Raw genomic sequence first — 25,580 nt, 5'->3', positions numbered from 1 at the left:
TGCCCTGGCTCCCACGTCCATGTTCAAAGGTTTACACTTTACAAACAACGCAGGAGATGCATTTACTTCTCTCCTCTCTTTTTTCCCTCCACTCGTAGTTGGCAGAAGTTTTGGATTATTGATCTCTAGTTCACAACCAAATTGCTTTGTGGACAGCTCCCAATCGAGACACAGCAGGCCAGGTTGCTTATAGAATTCAGCAAACCTGCTACACAATTTGTTAGTCAAATCAACATAGAACAGAGAGAGGGAAAGAAAGGAAGCTGACTTAGAAATCAGAATTTACATAAGATCAATAAACGAAGGAAGCTCTCAACACAAAGTGGCAGCAAACATGACCTACTCCCATGATCTTCTTTACTAAACAAAAACTGATTAGCTGTTCATTACATTCATTGGGATTTGCCACTGTTTCCTAGAATTTCAGTCTATGATATAAGAACGTAACATTCTTCTTCATTTCAACACCATGAAACTACATAGTTAAAAACTGATACAGAATCTAAGCAAGAAGAAGTTGAACCTATAGCAATCGAACCTCCACAAATTTGCAACTAAACAGCATCGACCGGCTGAGCTGCCACTGGCTCCGTAACCACTTCTTTATGAGTTTTACACCTACAGAGAAACCTCCAACATTTAGTCAACTTACTAATGTAACAAATTAACTTGACCTGCATCAACCCCATCAAGAGCCCACAAAAACCCCCTTTATTAAGGGTTCAATTAAGATACATACATTCATTTATCCAAATATCCGAAGTAGAGTACACAATAACAAGGCCAAATAGTCTATGTCCACCGCAAAGTGGCTGTGTGTGCTGTAGCATGACCAAACAAAAGCATACGACATTGCAAAAAAGTATAACAGCTCTAATAACAATGTGTGTAGGAAATGAAGGAACAGTTTTCATGTCTGTGTATGGTGCGATACATTCCTTCTTACGGAGGACTGGATAAGAACAGCCAAATGAATCCTCATGCGTGTAAATAATGGTGGAAAAGAGGGGTGTGGGCCGTGTGGCTTATCGAATCAGATTTCAATACTAGTGTCGTTCTTTCTTAATGACAGCAAATTACTTCAGAATTGAGATGCCTATACTTTAAATGGGTATACGATTCTCATAAAAGAGACGGGAAGATGCACATAACAGTCAGATAACATTTTCAGCATAACCACATCAGATCGAGCTTCATGCAATTCTTAAATTACGCAAAACTCAAATCTAATGGCTTGCATCATGCCATGACACAAAGTTAGGAAGGAGGGAACTTTTGAATTGTTATATTTAAATCTTCAAATATGGCAAGAAAAGAAATTCCATGATTTGGGAATTACAAGGGAGCACAATCCTATAAATGTCAACGTTAAATCTGGGAAACAATCTATATACTAACCTATTGCATTGTGATCGAGATGCATAATTGTGATTGTTGCAATTTGTGCACATCCAATCTCCATTACGCCATTGCTTTGCCCTGCTAACATTAAAAGATTAAGAATCAGATTCTTGAGCACATGAGCATTTGCAAGTGTGCTGGACATAAAACTCATGACCATTAGTTCATTATATCATTCCAAGCTATACGCAGCAATAAACTGATTCTCAGTTCCAATCTCCATTGTACAGCATCAAACACCCATCGTATGCATAAGGTGGCCAGTTCTTTAGCATAATCCCTAAAATTTTATCAATAAGGTGAAAAAGCTTGCTATGTATATGTAAAACTGGTAACTTGATCAATAATTACCCTTTTCCAAGGAGAGTAGGTGCTGTTGCCTGAAATGGAAACTGCATCGGTGCTTGCCAATTTGGAGCCACACCTGATCTGCTCGCACTGGGATAGGGTCCATAGGGAGTATAAAAACTAGTTTTGGGTTCGCTGGTAGCTCCCACCATCTGTTCATATCCCAGATATGATTCGAGCTGCCCATTTGTCTGTGTATTAAAAGAAGGCGATGCAAATTTTTTGACCAAAATATACAAGATGATTGGAAAAAAAATTAACCAGATGACAACCGCTTACATTTCCTAAATTCAATCTCTTGCTATCCCATTCTTGAATTAACTCTTCAGATGCTAACCGCTTTGTTCCGTGTGCTTTACGCCCAGCAACGAAAAAAATTAGCAAGAAAAAAAGCACAAAGAAGATAATAATCAGTTAAAGATAAAGGAATTAGATCCTGATGGCCAAAGATATACACCAGATGTAGGAAGAAGAAAACGTAATATTATGACATTAAACTATAAACATGAGAAACCTGCAAGGACTAATGAGCAGATAGCAATAGTGCAAATTCATAAAATATAAGCCCCTTGACTCGTGTAAATGAGTCGGGGACCAGGATGTCAGTCAAGAAGAAACCTCATATACATGATTCATTCACTGATTTCAACAACTAAAGACAGAAACTAGGACAGATTATTTCAAATTTTAAAATAAACGAAACATGGATGAAGAAATATATATAAACACAAGAAGTACAAAGCAAAGCATACTACTTGAGGTCCAATGGTGAATCAACAAAAAAATCAGAGATATCTTCATGTGAAATAATAAATTTAATAAATTTATTTTCTGGTCATTCTTGAGCAGCACAAACAGTAAATTAGGAGTTACACGCTAGGAAAAAAATTATTGCTATGCCATAATTAATGAGATTGTACCTGGTGGCATAGAAGCGTCGCAGTTTTTGCACTGAAAAACAAAAGGCATATCAGCCACATAATGATTACCGAAAATCTGTATAATCTTTGTTCAAATGGGCAAAAAAAAAGAAGAAGATAACGTTCAAACACCTGTTCCCGTGAAGAGTAGTTATGGAAGCCACAGTGGCATATCCAGTCGCCACTCCGCCACCCTTTTGGAACTGAAAGGGGCTGATTTTTAGGATTATCATATGGAGGTCCAGAACTATGACTACCAGCCAACGGCCAAGAAGTTGGCTGGACTCCATACTTGTCAGCTATTCCTCCAGACCAACTTGAACTTGAGGGAAATGTCTGCGAGAGAACACTGCTGCCTAATAACCCAAAATTCATCTTTTCTCCTGGGGCCCTGACAAAATAATGTGAATGAGTTGGAAGCACCCCAGGCATTGCAATTGCTGGCATTGCCGCTAGCTCCTTTGGTTGCCCACACTTTTTGCACTTTTCTCTTGATGCATAATTGTTGTTAGTGCAACCTAGTGATCCATTGCCAAACACACGCAACCCACAACGCAGCCACGAAGATGCAAAAGAAGCCAAGTATACGCACACCAACCAGCCCATCCCGCACCAAAATACACATACAAAAAACACAAACCACTCAACCTAATTGATAGCAGATTCTTCATCTCAATTTGGAAACAAGAAATGCACATGAATATGCAAGTCATAACACAAACAAGAACATGTTTACACTATAAATTTCAATCAATAAAGATGATTAACATCTCAAGGATATAGGCTTAAATGTTCTATAAACTCCAAACCAACCAAATATTTACCCAACTCCCAGTGATGTTTACCAATTACATTGAAAACATTCAGTTAAAGCATATACAAAGTTATAGCAATTTAAACAATCAGCAAGGGGACAGTCAGATACATTTTACAGAAGAAATGAACCATGAAAATGAGTATCTTATATTCATATTTCATAGGCAAGGTATTCCAATGGATACCATATATACTACAAAAAAATGTATAGCAGTTTATCACAACCTAATATCTCCTTCAACAAAGACATATAGCCATCTTTCAATGCGCTCCAACAGTTTCATGATATTCAACTGAAACATTATTCTGCACCATCATATTCAAGTTTTCAAATGACGCCTAATCCTAGAAGGCTTGAAGCATCAATAGAAACCCATCAAAATTAGTGGGTAAATCCTTCGGTTTTGGGTGCTTCGAATCAACAAATTGGGCATTTCACTTCTTCTTTTAATTCCACAAATTACGACCAATAGCTACAAACACAGACCATATTAGCTCCGGCTGTTCCATTTCAAAAAGTCATATCCTAAAACACCGACAGCACCATATTAAGAACAAACTAATCAATTGCCGTAATTAACATACATACACCTATCACTAGAAAACGGTAATTGTTAACCCTAAATCCAAATCCATGGTCTCATCGAGACATTCTCCAAATCCCTAATAAACCCTAAAACCCCAATAGAACATATTAAAAAAAAATACAAGTTTCCAGTGAAAAACAATAAGTCGAAATTGAGTCAATGATAAATCATGGTATGCATTAATATATATAGCTGAGAGGAAGGAGGTGGAGGTAGCTAACCGGTGCATATCCAGTCGCCGATACGTGGAAGCCATTTCGAGTCGGCGGGTGTTTTGGTGTCGACGAGAAGACGAGGTTGCTTGCATCTATTGCAAAACGATCTGAAAGCGTAGTTCCTGTTCTTGCATCCACTGCACTCCCAGTCTCCTTCTCTTCCTTCTCCCATCGCTTCTCTCTCTTTCTTTGCTTTACAAACTAGATGAACGGAGAGAGTTTAGCTCTTTCTATGCCTTTCTCGCTTGTAGCTTCCAGAGGTATGTCCGCCTGAGCTGTTTTGGTCTGCGTTCTCTCGGGCAATAAGGGGCAATCTCGTCATTGTGCCCAAGCTTCCGGGGCCCGTTAGATGAGGCTTTTCGCGGTGATGTGAAGCAATCAATCCGAGCCCAATTAACGGGCCTCCTACATCCACCTTAACCTACAAGTTCCAGCCCAACGTAAGGGCCCATATACCATTGACAAAGGGAGAGCTTTAGTCTCGGAGCACCGCGAACTCGAGCAACTTCGGCGCTTATAGCTCGGACCTTGAGGGTGCTCGAGCTCAGAGGCTGCGATTTGTCCACTCTACTGCCAAGGTTTACTTGAATTAAGGCACACCATGGAGAAGATTATTTGCCACAATTCTACTGTAAGCTCGCTCATTCCTTTTATTTCTATCTATTCTTAACTTTCTACTTTTGAAATGATTCCTTGTATTTGGGGTTCAATCACTTTTGATTTTGTTTGAAGAGGGGGTTATGGAAATGAAGGGGATTATGAAATTTTGGGAACTCTGGTCTCTCTCTGCCTCTGCGTGCTGTTTGTTAGGAAGTCCTTTCTTCTTTGTCAAGTCCATTCGGCATTATTAACTACTCTTTCAAGCGCTATGCTTATATGGTGGCCGTTAACTTTGTGGTTTTACTTTTTTTACATTTTTTTTTTGTGAAACTTGATCTTAGTCGAAACAAGTTTGCAAAGGTGGACAATCTTCGCAGATGTACCAAATTAGACCTTGGGTTCAATCGGTTGAGAACTAATTCCTCTGTTTTTTGGCTCTGTTTTGGACATAGGGTGCATTTATAAAATGTTTGATATTTTTATGTATTTTTGGGGTCATTAATAAAATTAAAAAAAAGATTGGGTTGCTATTAACATGGGTGTGTTTAATAAAAAGTGGGATGTGACTAAAGCTCTCCTTGACAAAAGTCTAAGGCTTTAGAAAGACAGGTATCAAAACTCGGCCAACATGTTAGTTCAATCTAGGCCCAACGTAGATTACTTGAAAATAGTGATGTCGGTCTAGAATCGAAATTCTGTACATCTTAAGTTTAGTGAAATAACCAACTAAATTATCGTCAAGTGGTTGTCTAGAACAGATTCACCAAATTAGAAAACCAATGTGTTAAGGCTGACAGTGGAAAATAAAGTAGGTAGGCAAACGATCATGAGAGATCATGTGTAGAAATCAATATTACAACTCATGAAGACAAGCATGGAATAAAAAGTAGAAAATGAGGGAAAGCTAAATACAGTAATTAATCTCTTATCTTCCTCCATGTATAACAATCAGGCATACACATGAGTTTACTCGACCTATATACAAACACTATATATAAATCAATCATCCAAACACAGCCTTAGAAATGAAATTGTAATGATATTACTAGTACTGGAAATGATCATCGTCCATCACCGATTTCTTCTTGATGAAGTCGATGCAGTCCGCGAAAGCTTCTCTGTGGTGATCTGCATCAGCAGGGTAATACGATCTTCTTAAGGGTGATCTGATGGTGGAGGAGGAGGATGAGTCGGTGGCCTTGGACAGCGCAGAGAGCATGATTAATCGAAACACCATCTCGCGGAAGCGCGCTCTATCAAGGTCGCTGGCGAGAGACGGTGGTTCTTGGTGGTGGTGGTTGGGTTGCCTCTCCGTGGTCTTGGAATGCATAGATGGTTCTTCATGTTCTTCTGGGTCTTCATTGTTCTTGGTGATGGAAGAACATTTGATGCATAAAGTTTATGAACAATAAGAAAAGTGTATATAATAGGTTTAATAGGTGCATTAAAAATTATGTAACGCCCATGTAACCATGTGAAGGCTTAACGAAGTCAAAGACAAATTAGAGGAGTTTGTTTGGTATGCTTGTTCTTTATTCATTTTTAAGAAAAAAATGCTCTCTTGAATCATTTCAAAATGAAGGCATTATTTTATTGTAAAATTGCTCAACCACTTGATCTGTGATTGCAGCTTGTAATTTCCATAAATGAATGTAAAAAGGACTCACCCCATAAGTCCAAAGAGACAAATAGACCAAGTAACAATTGCATGTAAAACTAAAACCAATAAACTTTCTTCAAAGAACTTCCCTTCAGTTATCATCTCCCTCGATAAGGAATCGCAGGTGCTTTCCTTTAGGAGTTGGCAAGCCCTTCAAGCGAAGCACACTGGGAGAGGCACCTTCTTCTTCTTCTTCTTCTTCTTCATACTTGTCAACAATCTCATCATCATCACTGTTGTACACAAACCTAGTGTGCTTTCCACTGAACTTGTCAGCCACACTTATCTTGCTTATACCTTCACACAGTGCATCAAGCAATCCTCCATCTTCTCCTTCTTCCTGCACTTCCTCCTCTTCTTCATTGTCGTTGTGGTAGTAGAAATCATCATCTTCTTGTTCAATCATTTCTTCCTCCTCTTCATCATGAGTACTACTTGCGTTGACCTGAATAGACCACACTGAGGTATTGCAGTCATCCATGGATGACTTGTCTGTGCAAACACTTCCTCCTCCTAGTCCTCCTTGGTCAGTAACCACAGAGGAGCAGTCTGATGAGTCTGTGATTTCAGATTTCTCTGAGAAATCCAACAGTAGAGACCTGTTTAGACTCTTTTGAGATTCAAGACTTTCTGGGTTGGATCCAGAAACAATATCAGCATCCACCTGCCAATATATACAACAATTTCAACACCCACATATACCAAGCATTGAAAATCAAATCGTCAAGATTCAAAATTACTTACAAAAGAATGATAAAAAAGCGACAAGAATTGTCAAAACATCAAAGAACAAACCTGACAGATCTTCAGTTGTTCTTCAATAACTGGTAAGGGTGTGATGGAGGCCATTCCGTTGCTGTTGACTTCATCTCCAGATTCAGAGAGATTTGGGATCTTCAATTGTTCTTCTTCCACTCTCTGCAACAGAGTCTTGACCTGACCCCTGAGCAGGGCCTCTCCAGATCCAGGAGTCAGAGCAGCCTTGGCTCTGTTGCTCTTCTGCTTCGCAATGGCAGAAGATGGGGTTTCCAAGCTCGCCGTTGCAAGCCCAACGATCGGCGAATCGTTGGTCATGTCAAATAGCGCAGACCGATCTTGCTGCTGCTGTTGTTTCGAATTTCTTGTTCTTGATTTTGATAAAGCACTCTCATATTCAGATTCCAACTTCCCTGAAACAACATCACAAACAAGATAGATGATTTAATCAAAACCCATTAAAAAACTTCGAGAAAAAGAATCACAAATCTTTGAATATTTAAAAATTTAAAATCAAAGACTGCACGAAAGAATTCAAACAAAACAAAAGACGACTCACTTGAGAAATGAAGGTTACTGTCGTTATTCTCGCTGTTGTTGTTGGTGCCGCTGTTAAGGGTGGTCAAAGCCTGTGCCCTTGCTTGTGACCTTGTGATTCTTCTGGTTGACGATGGAGTCTCCATTGAAATCAATTCAATAAAATCACCGGCAAAGGGTTTTCTCTGATGGGTCACCGTAAAACAAACTGTTTGTGTACGGAAGCTTATCGGCGATGCAGAGTTTAGAGAGAAGGAAAGCGAATACAAAGTAGATGTTGGAAAGGCATAGAAAAGGGTGCTTATAAAGAGTTGTTTGCCAACGAGATTTGAACAAAAATATGACCGTTGGAGCCCCCGTCCCCAGAAACTAGCCGTTGCGGATTTTTTGTTTGAATAGTGCGTGTCCATTGAATTTGGGCTTTTGATTAAACGGGTTTACTAAATCAAGCCCTTCACCATTTGGGCCTATTACCTTACCTATTTAGGCCTTATATAAATACTATTTGAAAATCTTTTCCTTTTTTATTTTATTTTTTGATATTGGAATTTGCATAAAACTTTCAAAAAATCACACGATTAATGGGTTTGCAAATATATATACCAGATTTATTTCCCCTTTTTTGGGTGATTTAATAAATTCGATATTGAGAACCATTTCTGATACCTTATAATTTTTGCATAGTCTTTGATTTCAATCCCAAATTGAAAATTAAAAAATTTTATCAAGTAAAATTACAACCGTCAGATCTATTTCAAATGATCTAATGATTGTTATTGTGAAATCCTTTTATGTCACCGTAATTTTTTTTTTCCGGCAAAAAAAGATTTGATTTGTTTCAAACGGAAGATAATTCAAGAGGTAGATTTAATGGAGGTAATGTTACCTAAATATATGGAACTGAAGTTTAGCCACGCTCGCTTATAGCGTGTTTGGTTGCATGGTTTAGGCGGGAATGGAACCATGTATTCCGTTCTTGGTGGTAATTTCGATGTTTGGTTGCTAGCTTTCATGGGAATGGAATTGCAAAGTTCATTTGTACACAGGAACTTCACATTCTCAGCTCTCCCCTATGAACTTAAAATTCCGTTCCTGCCCAGAATCATATTAACATTGAAACACAGAGTTCCTGTTACAATTCATTGAGCAACCAAACATAGGATTTGATTGAATTATTGTTCCCATTCCTATTATTTTCCCGTTTTTGTTCCATTCCCGCTACTAATCAAACTAGGTGTTAGTTCTTTACATTTATTGCCACCAAATTGGCTATGAAGTATGAAAAGGCTTATCCGAGTATAAAGTAAACATGCCATGCTTTTTTAGCATACCCTTTTAGTGTATTAAAGAAATAGAATACAAAAAAGTATCATATCTTATAAATCAAATATAAAAGAGAATATTCTATAAATTCAATCCAAACAACTCGAAAAAATATTGGTTGAGAGAAACCGAATGTTTGTTTATAAACTAAATCGGTAGCTTCTACCTAATTGATGTGGGATGCAAATCTTAGTATTTATTAATTAGGCATTTTTTATTTTTTATTGTTAAGCAAATTCATTGATCAGTAAACAAGTATGTTTCAAAATCCAACAAGGCTATCAAATGAGGTGGGGAGGGGACTGAGAGGGTCCCACGACCAATAAAAACCTTGTGTACCAGTCAAAATAGAGCAGCATAGACTCCCTCATAAAGAAGCAGACGGGTAGCTGTGATCAAAAGATGAGGAATTCTAGAAGAATACAAGGAGTTTGGTAGCTGTGATCAACCCTCCATCGCTCACTCACATGAAGGGGTAGTTGGAGCTTCCACTGCCACAAACCCATATCAAATGACCCACCCTTCCATTCTCTCCGCGGTGTATATATATACCCACATTCATTTCCCTCCTTTGAACCAAACAGAGACTATTTTCTTTAACATTCTATAATTTTCTCCCATAAATGGCTCCATCAACACTAACTGCCTTGGCAGAGGAGAAGAATCTGAATGCGAGCTTCATCCGGGACGAGGACGAGCGTCCTAAGGTTGCCTACAATGTATTTAGCAACGAAATTCCGGTGATATCTTTGGCTGGAATCGATGAAGTGGACGGACGGAGATCCGAGATTTGTAAGAAAATTGTGGAGGCTTGTGAAGATTGGGGAATTTTTCAGGTCGTCGATCATGGCGTTGATGCTGGATTAATCTCCGATATGACACGGTTGGCTAAGGAGTTCTTCGCTTTGCCACCGGAGGAGAAGCTCCGTTTCGATATGTCCGGTGGAAAAAAGGGTGGATTCATCGTCTCCAGTCATCTTCAGGTGCTTTCTATTTTTAGCTCTTCAGCTTCTCTGGTTTTAACAAATTAACAGGGCAACTAGGGCCATGTTTGGTTGGTTAGTTTAGAAACGAAAAATTGCTAAGAATCATTTTTTTTTTTGTCTAAGCTATCTCAAATGTTGAAATTGATACACATGATGAAATTGTGGGCTACAAATATGAGATCTTGTGCGTCCATTTCAACATTTGTGATAACTGAGATCTGTAAAATTACTTGTTTAGAAATTCATTGTGTATTTGTTATTTGCGAACCAAACGTGCCCCATTTAGGGAGAGGCGGTGCAAGACTGGCGGGAGATAGTTACCTACTTCTCATACCCTATCCGGGTCCGAGACTACTCTAGGTGGCCCGACAAGCCGGAGTCGTGGCGGGCCGTGACGGAGCAGTACAGTGACACGTTAATGGGCCTGGCCTGCAAGCTTCTTGAGGTGCTGTCAGAGGCAATGGGCTTGGAGAAGGAGGCACTGACCAAGGCATGTGTGGACATGGACCAGAAAGTTGTGGTCAATTACTACCCAAAATGTCCACAACCCGACCTCACTCTCGGACTCAAGCGTCATACGGATCCGGGAACCATAACACTCCTGCTCCAGGACCAGGTTGGTGGGCTCCAGGCAACCAGAGACAATGGCAAGACGTGGATCACCGTCCAGCCCATTGAAGGTGCCTTTGTGGTTAACCTTGGTGACCATGGTCATGTAAGTATCAATCAACTATAGAAAACACAGAACATCTATTTTCATTTTCTGTTTTTAAGTTATTTCATCTACTTGTCTGTTTTCCGTATTGTCTAAAATGGGCAACCAAACGTGTTTTCCAGATTGTTCAGAAAATTGAAAACAGAAAACGCATGAAAAAAGAGCATACCAAACAGATTGTATGAACCATTATTATCTTATAATTTGTAAAAAAACTACATTTTACTTTGATATCTTCGTATATACTAGTTTTAAGATATTTATAAGAATATGTATTTAACCTTTGTATGTATGTATGAATTGTGAATGAGCAGTTCCTGAGCAATGGGAGGTTCAAGAATGCAGACCATCAAGCAGTGGTGAACTCAAATTACAGCCGGTTGTCGATAGCTACATTCCAGAATCCATCACCGGACGCCACTGTTTATCCATTGAATGTCAGGGATGGAGAGAAACCAATACTGGAGGAACCAATCCCATTTTCAGAGATGTACAGGAGGAAGATGGGCAAGGACCTTGAGCTTGCCAGGCTAAAGAAGTTGGCTAAGGAGCTGCAATTGCAGGCCAAGTTGGAGTCGAAGCCCATTGAAGAAATCTTTGCTTAATAAATTTGTTATAGGCTGTGTCTTATGCCCCCAGTTACCAATATGTGCTGCTTGTGTTATTTTGATGTGTACTTTGAATTGTCGAATTACAAATATATGAAAATAAGTTGGGCCATTTGCTAGTAGCCCACAGTAAATGACCCATACTTGATTAGAACATTTGCCGATTTGCATGGAGTGCAGGATGTTAAGTAGATTGTACATGTATGTTCATGATCAATGACTATTCACCTACCACATAGATTTGGGATGAAATAAGAGTAATATTTTTGGAGTTTGTAGCATTACTCTCGCTGATCAGACAACTCCTGATAAGCACCAGAGTAATTTGCAACTCTGGGGATTCATGGTGCTCATGAGTCATGAATCATGATCTATGGTTCTAAACTCAGCCCTGGAAAAAATGGCCGCAAATGCAAACACTAAAGCTGTCAAGTGCAAAATACAACTAAAATGGACTAACAAATCAAAGGGTTAGGCGACTTCTGTAAACACTTTACATACAGATTTATCTACTGAACGGACAATTCTTATGTCAATCAACAGGCTAACCCATGTACACAATAATGCTGCTACTGATAATTTAATTAACTTAAACTATGGAAGACAGGCCCTCTCTTTCAAGCCCTTCATGGTGCCGAGAGCAGCAGGTCGCAAATCCCGATTTCAGCTACTCCTTCATGAGAGGTCAATAGAGACTGGGATTTAGGCCTAGGCGACTCTCAAGCAGAGGATATGACAATCAGGGTGAAGTGGCGAATGCTCACTACCTTAAGAGGTTAGCGAATGAAAGAGTAAGGGCACAAACAACCAGAATGTTCAGTTACTGGGCTTTTGGGACATCACCCACGCTGTTAGAGGAACTATCCTGAAGGCTTTGAGATGACGAATATCGGCTTGAGGAGCTCCTATTCACGATATGTTTTTCCTTCCTGTGCAACTGTTTACCCTTCCTTTCTCCAGTTGGCAAATCCTGCACGAATCTACCTAGTCACACTTTCTTTTCTTTTTCGAACACATTTATATAATATGCAGACATTTCCACATAAATAGCTTCTAAAATTCCAATGCTGACCTGTTGTGTTGATGATCCAGGCATTTTAAGTTCAAGATCTGTTGCCACATTGTCAGAATCATCACATCTTTCTGTAATGCCTCCCCTATGATGCTCTGATGACTTGCTCTTTGAGTCTTGTTTGCTTGATATATGGGAAGCGGATCCAAACTGGGTTGATGGTTGCTCAACTGGGGCATTGGCAGCTGTTGGATATTGAATAAAGGTCGAACAGGGAGTAGCAATAGCACCAGGATTCTGATTTCCAAAGAAGGGAAACGGTTGCAAGGATGGATGCATGGGAATTGAGCCAGGAGGGACAGGTACAGGAACTGGGTATGAGTAAGGTGGAGCCATGACAACAGAAGGATCAACAGCAGCCCAAGGGAACATAACTCTCACTCTTTGCTGATACTGAATATTAAGATTTTCAATATCAGATTTTAACGACGCCTTCTCTTCTCTGAGCTCATTCTTCTCCTGCATAAGCTGCTTCAACCGAATTTAAAAAAAAAAAAAAAAAAGAGTACAATAACTTTTCGGTTCTTTTTTTTTCTTCACAAAAACGACAAGTATAATTATTTTAACGAACAATTTATATGAGCTTCACCAAAAAAAAAAAACTAATATTTGAAAATAACCTCCCGTGATTCCTCGGAGAGTACTGCACATTCAGCCTTTAGTCTATTGACTTCTGCAGTTAAATCCTTCAGCACTTGGACTGTGTCTGTAAGAATGGTGGCCTTGTCATTTTTCGGCCTATCTGGGTCTGCGTCAAGATGTAGTAGTGTTATAAATAAGAATTCCATGCTTACATATAGAGGAATACCCACTAATGGCCAAACAATATACAGCACAACTGTCCATTTATATCATTCATGCTTCTTCAACCAAACAAGCAATTGATTCAGAAAAAAACACAAGCTGAATGCTGATCACCACACAAACATATAAAATCACTCATTAAAAACAAATATGACCCCTCTCCTGCACAAACACTTAGTAGCCAAAACTACCAAAAGATCGATGGAAGTAGAAGAAGAGATCTGTAACATTATGCTTGGTCAGCCCCAGATGTAAACTGCAAGATAGAACACAAAGCAAGATAGGGAGAAGCAACTGCCAGGGATAGTCGGGGGAATTGGGCCATAGGCTTCACATGATTTTGAGCAAAAGCAAGATTGGTTAACCTCTTCAACAAGACAACAACAGAAGCACCTCTGTACAGAGTTCAAATTTACAGATGCATGACTTCGGCCAAGGATCATCTCAATATAGGCAGCAATGATTAACCTGTCGCTTCAATTTTTCAAGTGTAATAGTTTGCAAATATGATTCAGTTAATAACCTATTTTGCACCCAGGGTCTGGAAAGACGAGCATAGGGGCAGTGAGAAATTACATCAGCCAGAGCCTTGACTAAGTATATTCCTTAACTAGTGCAGAAAGCTGATTGAGCCTGATTCCATTTACCCGCCATTTAGGGTTAGTTTATTGGTAGAACATTTTGTTTTCCCCAACAAGTATGAGACTTGTGAATTCATTCATCCTCCCCATCATAATCATATTTTGCCCTCACTGTCAGTCAAGTATAGAGCAACTTTAACATCTAGATCAATGTCACGGAAAAGATAAAGGTTCCCGCACTAATCACAGCCTGAAAAACTCTACATTCCACTTCCTACTACTAATTCTTCAAAGTTAATCAAACCAATGAACATCCTAGCACAAAGTCACATATAAAAGTTAAAGAGACATACTTTAAAACAAGTTCAACACTCTAAAACAAAATTGAGCACTCCATCCCTAAAAAGTCTGGCGTTGAAACACCAACCAATTTTGGCATGGTTCATCCCACGAAATTCGTACAGTCCATCCGAGGAACCAAATGATTGGTGGAAATCGGAGCTTCTCATCTAAGTACAATATCAATTTAAACTCAGAGCAAATTGTTATCGTCGACAAAATCCTAGCGAATTACCTGCACCCAACTTCGTCTTCGCGAAATACTCGCATATACCCGGATCAAATTGTAGCGGCAACATGGTAATAAATAAATAAAAAAAATTAGGTAAATTTGCTTGTTAAACGCCATAATCCCATACCTAACGTGTTTCCTAGCTCCAGGAATTGCTCATTCAATCGATCCCTCCTCAGCTTTTCGCGGTCAGCTTTCTGCACTTTCCTTGCCGCCACCGGATCCTTCGCATCCGTTGCTTCAGTCCTCTGCCTGTAAGAGTGTATAATCAATAATCACACGCAATTGAAAACTTGGCATAAAATGCAAACAGTTGTTTATACGAAATCGCAAAATCATCAACCACGATTAGGGATTCCACAAGAGGTGAAAACTGACCTCGGCTCAGGGAACGACTGAAGAGAAGTTGAAGGAGCCAAATCGCTGGTCTGCCATTGATCCATGATGTGTATTATCTTCCTTGCACTGAAATCAGTGCCTGATTTTGATGTTATGTTTGCGGATTCTCCTGTTCGTCTAGGATTTCATCGATTCCTTTTTCTTTGTGATGGATTTTTTTGTTTGTTTGTGAGAATAGCTACCAACCCGAGCAGGGACTCGTGCTTTCCACGAGCCACGATACCAACCAACATGTGATTTAGGTGGCCCCATACTCAACGCCACTAATTGGCTAACCTTATCCGCGGTGGATTTTCCTTTTTATATGTTGTCAAACTCAAATGGTCTGTATAATCGGTTTTTTAACATAAATTTAACCGACGGAACACTGATAGATTTTTTTGGATTTTCGATCCGTTCTTACTAACATATCTTTTATAATAACCAACCAATCGGTCGATTTGATGATCGGTTTAGTTTGCACGAATTTTTTTGACAACCCTACCAAAAAACATGTAAAATGCAACGACGTCGTGTCGAGTACCCGGTCTATTAGCGTGTGATCTTTAGTGAGTTTAACATCAAACAAATTGATTTGAGGCTGACTTGTGGATTGATCGCTTGGAGAAGGTTCCTTGCATAGAAGAACAATCCATTGGAGTCATTCCAGGATGGTGTTAACAAGAATGGGAAGCCTCACGAGCTTGAGATTGTACTCTGTTGCCAGCAGTGCCATTGGTGACTCCAAAACTGTGAGCTCCTTGTCCACTTTGATTCACCTCTGATTTGATAGACAACTTGTATTGTGCAAACTAATATTCCACGTTGAATTGTCATGACTCAACCGAGTGCTATATAACTAAAGGCTTTGCAACTCTCACAATAAGATGTGTTTTCTATACCTAAGAACCAATTACGACAGTACACAAAGAACATATCCATACGGACTCGTGGCGAAGTGGACAATATCTTTAATGTATTTGGGTTTGGATTTTCCATCCTCCCTTGCTATTACACTTGGAGCAACAACAATCAAGTTATTTTATGAAGGTGGTGCAATTCATTTGATGGTAAATACTATCATCTTCATACAAGTTTCTCCACGTGAAACGCCTTGTATAATATGTGTTTAGTGGGGCAGAATCAGAAGCGATTCCGCTTCACCAAACATCTCGGCGATGCTAACAGATTTGGTGGCTATATAAAGCTCCATAATGGAATATATATATTTTTTAAAAATCTTTGGCTCCCATAACTTAATCATTACAGTTTTTGATTAACATTTCTTTATTAATTTTACTTAAAAAATATTTATATTATTATTTTACTTAACAATTTTTTGATTAATATTTATTTATTAATGTTAAAATTTTTTTAAAACTTATTAGTATGAATTATATAAAAAAATAAGTCAATTATTTATTAATTTACCGAATCATACACAATTTATTGAACAACTTTTTCACTAACATCAATTTTTAATTCGTCAAACATCTCACAACATATTACATAGCTTTAAACTCAGTTTTTTTCTACGATTTTTTCATTAACATTGAAAATCAATCAAACCGTTCTAGTGATTGCAGCAAAAGAGGAGAACTTGTCATAGGAACCTACACAAATTTCTCGTGTAAGACTATCATGGAATTTTGATAGTAATCCAGTGTTAGGAAATTGCCGAATTTGATCTTTTGTTATTTGGTTTAGTCAATCACTGATAGATTTTGACAGTGATGGTGGTTGCTTTGACTGGTTCCATGAGAAGATCACTTCTTCCATAAAGTCACGAACTTTAAAGCCAACACAAGAAAAATTGTTAACTTATGGAAAAGCTTGATTCCATGAAAAATATATACCTGGTTGGTTCCCTACGAACACAACATATATCTTGTTGTATTGAGATATGCTGTTTGCTGCCGCCTTGCTTGCCTGTTTGGCAATAGTGACACGTGGATTACCCCCGGCGGTAGCTTTGGAAAAAAAATGGGCCCATGGACTTGAATAACGTGGGCCAACCCACCAACATGGAGTGCTGTAGCATATAAAATGCACCCCAACCAAAAGCGGTTTCGTGCATCAACTCTACACTCTAGGGTTGTGATATCTTCTCTTCTTATTCGTAGTCCGTTTGTAGGCAAGAGATCGAGATCGGCGATGGCGCAACAGGAGGAGAGATCCACAGGAACTGTTCAGTGGTTCAATGATTCGAAGGGATTCGGCTTCATCAAACCAGACGACGGCGGCGAAGATCTCTTCGTTCACCATTCCTCCATCAAGGCTGACGGTTTCCGCAAACTCTTCGAGGGTGATTCCGTCGAGTTCCAGATCTTGCTTGGCCCAGAGGGCAAAACTCAGGCCATTGATGTCACCATCGAGAAGAACGCCGGAGGACGCAGCGGTGGGGGATGGAGAGGAAACGACAGGCGGAGTAATGGTACTGGTTACGGCGGTGGAGCCGGGGGCGCAGGATGTTACAACTGCGGCGATCCGAATCACTTGGCTAGAGACTGTAGCCGTGGAAGTAATAGCGGTGGTGGAGGCGGTAGTTGCTATAATTGCGGTGGCAGAGGCCATTTCGCGAGAGATTGTATTGTGGGAAATAACGATGGGGGAAAGAGTTGTTATAACTGTGGGGAGTACGGGCACATGGCGAGGGATTGCAGTAATATTGGGGGAGGCGATGGTAATACTAGTGGTGGGTGTTACAACTGTGGGGAGCATGGACACTTGGCAAGGGAATGTAGGAACACTGGAGGTAGTGGTGGGAGATTCGAGAGGGAGAGGGAGAGGGGATTTGGTGGCGGAGGTGGTGGATGCTACAATTGCGGCAAGCCTGGGCATTTTGCAAGGGAGTGTACTACATCGTGATCTTGAAAAGAAGAGTAAATAGTACATATTTCTCCTTCTTTTCTATAATGTTTTGGTTATCTTGGTTTCTTTTTCAGTTGAAATATACATGGGTTGGCATGGCATCTATATTTGTTTTGGGTTCAGTCTGGTGAATCACTGGCTAGGAATTTTTTTCCAGTTTTGATATACAAAGATGGTGGTTCTGATAAAGGAATTTTTTTGGTGATTTGGATAATTTTCTAATGATCTGTTTCCTATTATATTTTAGCGTGAATTGATGTCTCTGGTCTATATAGATTATGTGACCAATATTTATATTTTTGTGATGGTTTGGTTCTTCATTGGTATCTCAATATTGTTGGAAGATAACTTGATACTCTTTAACTTCGATGTCAATTCCCTGCATAAAAGCATTAGTAGCAGAGAAAGTGAGTGGACAGTTAAGAGATTTGGTGAGTGTACCAGCTCAGATTAGATAGATTTTGAAGGTAGGAAAGAACAACTGTTAAAACAATTGAGGAAGAAAGAATGAAGTCCCTATATGTGTAATTGGCAAAACAAGTCATTTGGCAAAATTTGATGGTTGCTGGTAATGGAACTAAGCAAAGAAACTGAACATACTGTATGATCAGTAGCACTAGTATCAACAATACAATAGGCTGATTCCAGACAGTGCTGGTGATGCGCGGTTGAGACAATGTTAGGTAACTATTGCTCGATGATGATGGCTTCTTTCTGGTGCTAGTTTACAAGGGTTTGTTTTTTTTTTTTTTTTTTTTTTTTGTGCAGATGAATTATAGGGTTTGCCATGTTCTTCTTTGATTTAGATCTCTTTATTTAACTTTTTGTCTAAGCACCGGCGTAAATATTGGCAATGTTTTATTTTAGGTTAGTCACTCCTTCGTACGGTATCGTGTTGGCACAAGTAACTTCCAAAAAAAAAAGAAAGTGTTGACACAAGGAACTTGAAGAACACTAGAAATGGCAAAAGATCTTTTTTCACCCCTCAACTGTACACATGGATGGTCTGAATCGAGAAGAAAAATAAGAAAGAACTACTTTTTTGTTAGGTAAGGGACAAAAAATATAGCATTTTTATAGTTTGGGAACAAATCGTTGAAGTATATGGAAGTTTGCAGCATAGAACTTTTTTGATATGTCACGTAGCAATATTCCAGCTAAGTGACAAAATATGAAAAAAAAAATTAGTTTATTGATGAAAATGAAATCAATTTTTTTGAAGTTGGGATATTTAGGGGTTGTTGATGTGTGGTACTCAGTCATTTTCTCACTTGAAGAAAGAAATTGGTTCTCTCTCATAGTTGAGTCATTTTCTCATTTGAATGACGAAATTGGTTATTTCCCATAGTTGATACACGGCAGTGTTTTAAAAGATAGAAAGATAGTTTAAGGGTGATATTTAAGGGTTAATGCTTAGTATACTTGAGCACGTTTCAAATGTGCACTTCCAAATGGGTGATCACAAGGGTTAGTAGTATTATTCCCATTAGAAGTGGAACTCATGATCTTCAATCCATACTGTTTCACCCATAAAAATTAACCAACTAGCTATGACAAACAGGTGCCCATAAGATATGGTTGACATACACAAATAAATATACAAGAGGAAAGCTATACTTGGAGCTCCCAATCACCGCTAGCCTTGGTACTTTTTTTTTTTTTTTTGGTCTCTTCTTCCTTTGGCCACTAGCCTTGTACTTAATTATTAGATGCACAATTTTCTCAATTTTTAGTCGAACGGTTAAATATTGGACGTGAAGACATGAAGCCGATTCCTGGGATTCAAGTTTGTTATTGGAAGTTGAATCGTTAGAAATCATGTGAATATTATTATATATACCTGAACATAACCGACTTTAGCAATCAAAATGTTCTTAAATCATTTATAACTGTTTTCGTTGACTGCTTTGTTCAATGAGAATGACCATTTCCTGCCTACAGGCTTCATTGTGATTATCCAACTATATAATTCGATACATACGTATTTATTTTATTGAAATTTTGTCAAATATTGGTGGGCAATCAATCGAATATGAAACTGACATGATTTTTCAAAAGTTGTGTTAGTGGTTTGCATATCCACCCTCAAAATATTCTATTCACACTAATAACATTTTATCCAATTATTTATAAATTAAAAAAAAAACATTTTGTTCCATTGAATTGAACTGACCCGTATAACTTTGTCTTCTCTTAGATGATGTAGAATTTAGAATACTAAATTTTTATTGTCACTCAATAACTCGCTCAACACTACAACATCGCTAAATTTGGCATTGTAGAAATATGTGGCCTCCGTCCACTCGAGCTGGTACTAGTACAATAAAGTCTGAATTTTTAAGATTACCAACACATTATATTGTACGAATGTGAATGGTGTAACGCCAGCCGATGTCCCCAAGGCACAAGTGACCTCGAAAGGGTAACAATTAGTTAATTATGTGAGCTTTTGGATAAATCCAAAAGCTTCCCTAAAACTACATGAATTTTTCTTTATTTTTGTATAATTATTGGCACTGATTATATAAAAGAATACCCTCTCTCTGGTTCCCTGTTACCTAAGTAAGCAATGGACTCTGTACCAGCCGACCTTTAACTATGTCGGCGTCTGCATGTGGTCAGTGACGTCTCTCCACAAACCCCACATGACCCAGCAACACCCCCCCCCCTCCCATATTACTCCCTATAATTATAACTAGCCCCAATCGTTCCACCATCTTTTCACTTTACGCTTATCAAAAGAGAATCAAAGATTTGTCGGAGTCTCACAGAGCCGATACATTCAGTCCTTCAAACATGGCTTCTCTTACTCCCTCCTCGCTCGCTTTCCTCTGTCTTCATCTGCTTCTACTACTGCTTTCAGGTAAAATATCATTTGTTAGATTGTTTTGGATTATAATCCTAATATCCTTACGAGTCTGGTTGGGATTCAATGATTCAGGTTTTGTTTGAGTGAAGTTGAGATTTTGTATGTTGGGTTTTTGTTTATATAGGAGGAGCTTATGGAGCGACATTCACTATTACGAACAAGTGCAGCTACACAGTTTGGCCTGGCATTTTATCGAACGCTGGAACTGCACAACTTTCATCAACAGGATTCGCTGTTCAACCTGGCGAATCCACCTCTCTCCCCGTCCCCACCTCCTGGTCTGGCCGCTTATGGGGACGAACATTCTGCTCTCAAGACTCCACAACTGGGAAATTCACCTGCTTAACCGCCGATTGCGGCTCCTCCACAATCGAATGTGCAGGAGGAGGCGCCGTTCCACCTGCAACACTGGCTGAATTCACTCTGAACGGGGCCAACGGGCTCGACTTCTACGATGTCAGCCTCGTCGATGGCTACAACCTCCCAATGCTGATCACACCACTGGGAGGCGGTAACTGCACCACCACGGGATGTCTTGTGGACTTGAACCGCGCGTGTCCGGCGGAACTGAAGGTAACAGAAAGCATTAATGGCGAGGGAGTGGCGTGCAAGAGTGCGTGCGAGGCATTTGGGGACCCACAGTATTGCTGTAGCGGGGCCTACGACACTCCGGACACGTGTAAACCCAGCTCCTACTCGCAACTCTTCAAGAGCGCCTGTCCACGCGCTTACAGCTACGCTTACGACGACGGTACCAGCACCTTCACTTGCCCCGCCGCGGACTACGTAATCACCTTCTGCCCTGCCCCTCCGTCTACAACCCAAAAGTCATCGGACGGGCAGTACCCGGTTGCAGTAACAGTCTCCTCCGCAGCTACTTCCAAAACGTCGTCGTATCTGATTGGCGGTGTAGTTGCTGCTTTGTTGGCGATTTGGCGGTTGTGAGTCTTGTGACATCATGAGCTCATGTTTGACCCAGTTTTCATGAGTGGGAGGACAGAAGGAGTGGAGCCCACGTGACAGGTTGTCAGTAGATGGACGGCCCATACCGGCCTGGCCTGCAATTCAAGTTGAAGGATAAAGAAAGAAGAGTCCAAGGAGAGTGGACGAAGGAAGTAACTTTCTAAGTAGTGTTTGGTAATCCATGGAAATCTTTGTTTTTTAAACGAAATTTTAAAATGTTCTAACTTTCAAAATATATGTTAAATTTTAAAAAAATTTACATATTTAGAATCAGCGTATAAAACTCTTTCTAACAAGATTCATTGTCGATGAGTTTTATCGGGTAAATTTTAATTCCATTATTTTTTTAATGAAATTTTAAAAACAAATGAATTCAGAACTAAAACAATAAATTCTAAATTGTGTTTTAAAAATAATAGAATCTATGTTAAAATAATAAATTTTGGACAATAAATTATAGGATAAGAGAGTGAAAATAAAATTATTCAATTGATTATATCAATACAGATGGGTTTTATGTCATTTTCGTTTGTTTTTTTTAATAGGTGTTTTGATGTTTGTTGACGATTTATAAAAGATTGCCTCAATTTGTCACTCCTTTTTGTCTTGCAAGTATGTGGTATTCAGCAGACTCGATTGTATTTTTTTTTGTTTTGGAGTGCAACTTTTAACGTGCGGCTGTGCTAGGCCTTAAAACGTCACTCGTTATATGGGTTTGATTAGAATGAAAACGCTATCACTCTCAAGTGAGCTTGAGCTTGAGCTTGAGCTTGGGCTTGGGCTTGGATTGAGAGATGAAAGCATGTACAATGGAATGATTTTAAAGTATTTGAGATGATACTTTCTTGATAAATGAAATGTTAGATGTTTACAATTGGTACTTGAGATAATATTTTCTTGATAAATGAAATGTTAGATGTTTACAATTGGTACTTGAGATAATATTTTTTTTTATAAGTTAAGCACTACATGTACACTTGTGATAAAAAATGACACTTGAAAAATTAGTTCATGCTTGACCTTTGAAGTTTATGGTAATTAGAATGAAAACGCTATCATTCTCAAGTGAGCTTGAGCTTGGACTTGGATTGAGAGATGAGAGCATTCACAATGGGATGATTTTAGAGTACCTGAGATGATACTTTCTTGATAAATGAAGTGCTAGATGTTCACAATGGATACTTAAGATGATACTTTCTTGATAAGTTAAACACTACATGCACATTTGTGATAAAAAATGACACTTGAAAAATTAGTCCATGCTTGACCTTTGAAATTTATGGTAATTGATGAATAGTGAAAAGAGAGATGAAAAAAGAAGAGAGAGATGATGGAAAAAAAAGAGAGAGAAGATGAAAAGGAAGAGAGAGGTGATGGAAAGTAAAAGAGATGATGAAAAGGAAGAGAGAGAAAATAAAGAAAATGAGTATAAAATATTGAAACGTATGGAGTGTTGATGAATAATGCAGATTGTGAGATCCACTCACCCAATTAAATTGTGCCACCAAAGGAGAGGAGAAGAGAGAGAATATAATTTAGGGAAATTTGAAGTGTGTGCACAAGTTTTATCACTGTGGATGCTCTGACAATCAAGGAGGTTACGCCTAGAACTTGTGATATGGAAAACTCCCGGCCCATCTTAGAATCTAACTCCCGACTTCTTTGGATAAGATTCCGTATATCCCAATTCCAGATAAATATCCAACTAAGCTATCATCCCAAGTGGTTAGAATGTTAATTCACTCCAACAAAGAAATGATAAATAGGGGCACACACTTGAATATGTATGTAAAACCACACACACATGAAGATGAATATTATACATTAAAACATCATAGGTACTAGAGATGTTCAATATGAAAAAACTGTTGATTAGTATTGTAGAAAACATAGAAACAGCAACTCCTGATTAATTGCTGGTAAATAACAAAACATGAAACTTTGGGTCGCATCTTTTCAAAAGGAAGCTCATTGCATGCAAGCCATCTCGAGCTTAAGTAACAGAGATCTCTAGTATCTTTGGCAAAATAAAAGGAAAAATGTAAAGGAGAAAAGGATAAGCAATGGTAGCAGGGAATGCAATAACATATATTTGACAAAACTAGAAAACCATACATCACAAGGCTTCCATCCACAATCTAGCTAAATCATCAATTCACTTTTGCATGCACAGCTTGGTGGTTTCAGCAGTTTACACAATAGCTCCAAACATAAGAATCTCATAGGATATGCTTGGTTAGAAGCAATACTTCACCAGTAATCTCCACAAGAGCATTTTCCATCTTTGAAGTGATGAAACCTTTTGTTGTCCCTAACAATCAATTCTCTCCCAACAAGCTTAGACATAATCTTAATGGCATTGTGACAATCACCACATACGCGCAGGTTTTTTATAATCCTGAGAGGTGTCCTAGCTGGAGTGCTGATCAGGCCGTATGCAATAGCCAAACGCTCACTGTGATAAAGCAAAGCCTGCTCCTTTGCCTCCTGATCAATGTCATGGAGAACAAATCTTGTGTCTGGCACATAACTTTGTGCTTTCATATTTTTAAACGCCTTTAATTTTTCATCATCTTTGTAAAGAGTTGGATTCCGAACCTCGCTGATCCTATTTTTCCCCTCAAGCATGCTAATCAGAGTGTACTTCTTTGGCCGTGGTGTAGGGATCTTTTTAGGATCAGCTTTTGATGGGTCAAGAGCAATCACTAGCTCCTCTGCATGATCTTCAAGATCAACATCTCCATGAATTCGAGCATAATTCCGCAAAGCCGCCCAAATCTCCAGTGTGGGCTCAAATGGCAGTTTCTCAATATACTCCTTCACTTCATAAATATGCCCAGACTTTCCAAGAACATCTATAAGCCCCAAATAGTGTTCCATTCTCGGAGAAATTCCATAATCATTTTTCATCGACTCAAAATGTATAAACCCCTCATCTATTGCATCAGCACTAGCACAAGCAGATAAAACCAGAATGAAAGTCTGTTCATTGGGTTTCAATCCTAAATTCCTCATTTGCTCAAACAACTCCAGGCCCTCATCCCCCAATGCATTATCTGCATACCCTTTTATCATCAAATGCCAGGAATCCATATCCCTGCTTGGCATATGATCAAACACTCTCCTTGCGTCTGTCATACTCCCACCCTTCCCATACATTTCAATCACTTTATTATTTAACTGAAGATCACTCCTAAAACTGGACTGCAAAAAGTAATCATGTACCTTCTTTGCCTCCTCTAGTTGATTTGATTTTCCACACAACTCAAACAAAGTGTAGAAACAATTAGCATCGGCCTTGACTCCCTTATCCATCACGTCAATAGCCTCCTTGATCTTCTCCTCTTGGCACAAACGCACCAAATCAACAATACTAGGAGGAGGAGGCGCCTCATTCACATTCTGTGCTTGATTCATATTGATTTGGTTGTTCCGCTGAGTAGGGTTCTGAACCTGTGGTTGTGGATTTCCATATCCATGCCTTTGACTCGAGTAGCTGTCGGCTAGATTATTTCGATTATATCCAGATTGAGGCTGATAGCCCTGACCATGACTCTGTCGTTGTGGAGGAGGCGGCGCCTGATTCGGGTTGATTTGGTAGTTCCACTGATTAAGGTTCTGACCATGCGGTTGTGGATTATTATATCCATGCCCTTGGCTTGGGTAGACATCGGCCTGATTATTCGGATTATATCCAGGTTGAGGCTGATAACCCTGACCCTGACTCTGGTGCTGCGGAGTCCACTGACTACGGCTTCTCTGGTCACGGTAGAGGTTAGGATCAGACGGCGGCGGTTGCTGTCGCTGATATTGAGGAGTTTGTGGTGGAGGGTACTGATTTGGGAATGCAGAGGTGCTTAGCGTTTTGGCTAGGGTTCCACTCTTGGAATAGATATGACCGTAATAGGAAATGGAACGAGAAGGGTGGGACGGGGAACGCACCGTGTAGAAGAAAGTAGAAAGTCGAGAACGCCGAATCGCCGCCATCTCCGACTTTCC

General features: G+C 39.3%; 7 protein-coding genes across 10 annotated transcripts; 3 read left to right on the top strand and 4 right to left on the bottom strand.

Moving 5' to 3' along the window:
- Window positions 1-65: 65 nt before the first annotated feature.
- Window positions 66-4,528, bottom strand: LOC120012279 (nuclear pore complex protein Nup153). Of its 4 annotated transcripts, XM_038863621.1 has the most exons (8): window positions 4,294-4,528; window positions 2,802-3,187; window positions 2,670-2,700; window positions 2,029-2,102; window positions 1,753-1,940; window positions 1,399-1,479; window positions 524-618; window positions 66-205 (listed from the first exon to the last, which is right to left on the bottom strand). In XM_038863621.1, exons 1-7 carry the CDS (start codon window positions 4,457-4,459, stop codon window positions 555-557), a joined length of 990 nt encoding a protein of 329 aa, XP_038719549.1. In that variant the 5' UTR covers window positions 4,460-4,528; the 3' UTR covers window positions 66-205; window positions 524-554. The 4 variants fall into 4 exon arrangements, with proteins under 4 accessions (XP_038719549.1, XP_038719547.1, XP_038719550.1 ...); XM_038863619.1 differs by lacking the exon at window positions 66-205 and having other exon boundaries at window positions 297-618; XM_038863622.1 differs by lacking the exon at window positions 66-205 and having other exon boundaries at window positions 297-618; window positions 1,753-1,928.
- A 1,929-nt stretch (window positions 4,529-6,457) lies between these two features.
- Window positions 6,458-8,114, bottom strand: LOC120012174. Its single transcript, XM_038863474.1, has 3 exons — window positions 7,863-8,114; window positions 7,343-7,716; window positions 6,458-7,211 (listed from the first exon to the last, which is right to left on the bottom strand). Exons 1-3 carry the CDS (start codon window positions 7,984-7,986, stop codon window positions 6,639-6,641), a joined length of 1,071 nt encoding a protein of 356 aa, XP_038719402.1. The 5' UTR covers window positions 7,987-8,114; the 3' UTR covers window positions 6,458-6,638.
- Window positions 8,115-9,733: 1,619 nt separating this feature from the next.
- Window positions 9,734-11,636, top strand: LOC120012699 (naringenin,2-oxoglutarate 3-dioxygenase). Its single transcript, XM_038864138.1, has 3 exons — window positions 9,734-10,146; window positions 10,436-10,864; window positions 11,179-11,636. Exons 1-3 carry the CDS (start codon window positions 9,787-9,789, stop codon window positions 11,467-11,469), a joined length of 1,080 nt encoding a protein of 359 aa, XP_038720066.1. The 5' UTR covers window positions 9,734-9,786; the 3' UTR covers window positions 11,470-11,636.
- Window positions 11,637-11,873: 237 nt separating this feature from the next.
- Window positions 11,874-15,128, bottom strand: LOC120012700 (transcription factor bHLH121-like). The gene is made up of 5 exons (XM_038864139.1): window positions 14,879-15,128; window positions 14,628-14,752; window positions 13,165-13,292; window positions 12,545-13,012; window positions 11,874-12,442 (listed from the first exon to the last, which is right to left on the bottom strand). Exons 1-5 carry the CDS (start codon window positions 14,941-14,943, stop codon window positions 12,293-12,295), a joined length of 936 nt encoding a protein of 311 aa, XP_038720067.1. The 5' UTR covers window positions 14,944-15,128; the 3' UTR covers window positions 11,874-12,292.
- Window positions 15,129-16,979: 1,851 nt separating this feature from the next.
- On the top strand, window positions 16,980-17,998 carry LOC120012702 (cold shock domain-containing protein 3-like). The gene has a single exon (XM_038864141.1). The coding sequence runs from the start codon at window positions 17,033-17,035 to the stop codon at window positions 17,744-17,746; it is 714 nt and encodes a 237-aa protein (XP_038720069.1). The 5' UTR covers window positions 16,980-17,032; the 3' UTR covers window positions 17,747-17,998.
- Window positions 17,999-20,472: 2,474 nt separating this feature from the next.
- LOC120012701 (thaumatin-like protein 1) lies at window positions 20,473-21,877 on the top strand. The gene is made up of 2 exons (XM_038864140.1): window positions 20,473-20,612; window positions 20,743-21,877. The coding sequence occupies exons 1-2, from the start codon at window positions 20,546-20,548 to the stop codon at window positions 21,561-21,563; spliced, it is 888 nt and encodes a 295-aa protein (XP_038720068.1). The 5' UTR covers window positions 20,473-20,545; the 3' UTR covers window positions 21,564-21,877.
- Window positions 21,878-23,638: 1,761 nt separating this feature from the next.
- On the bottom strand, window positions 23,639-25,568 carry LOC120012599 (pentatricopeptide repeat-containing protein At2g15690, mitochondrial-like). The gene has a single exon (XM_038864038.1). The coding sequence runs from the start codon at window positions 25,566-25,568 to the stop codon at window positions 23,832-23,834; it is 1,737 nt and encodes a 578-aa protein (XP_038719966.1). The 3' UTR covers window positions 23,639-23,831.
- Between the last annotated feature and the right edge of the window lie 12 nt (window positions 25,569-25,580).

This window comes from Tripterygium wilfordii, chromosome 13 (assembly GCF_013401445.1).
Source record: "Tripterygium wilfordii isolate XIE 37 chromosome 13, ASM1340144v1, whole genome shotgun sequence".
Taxonomy (NCBI): domain Eukaryota; kingdom Viridiplantae; phylum Streptophyta; class Magnoliopsida; order Celastrales; family Celastraceae; genus Tripterygium; species Tripterygium wilfordii.
The sequence above is the reverse complement of the archived record's forward strand: the minus strand, read 5'-3'. Positions and strand labels throughout refer to the sequence as shown.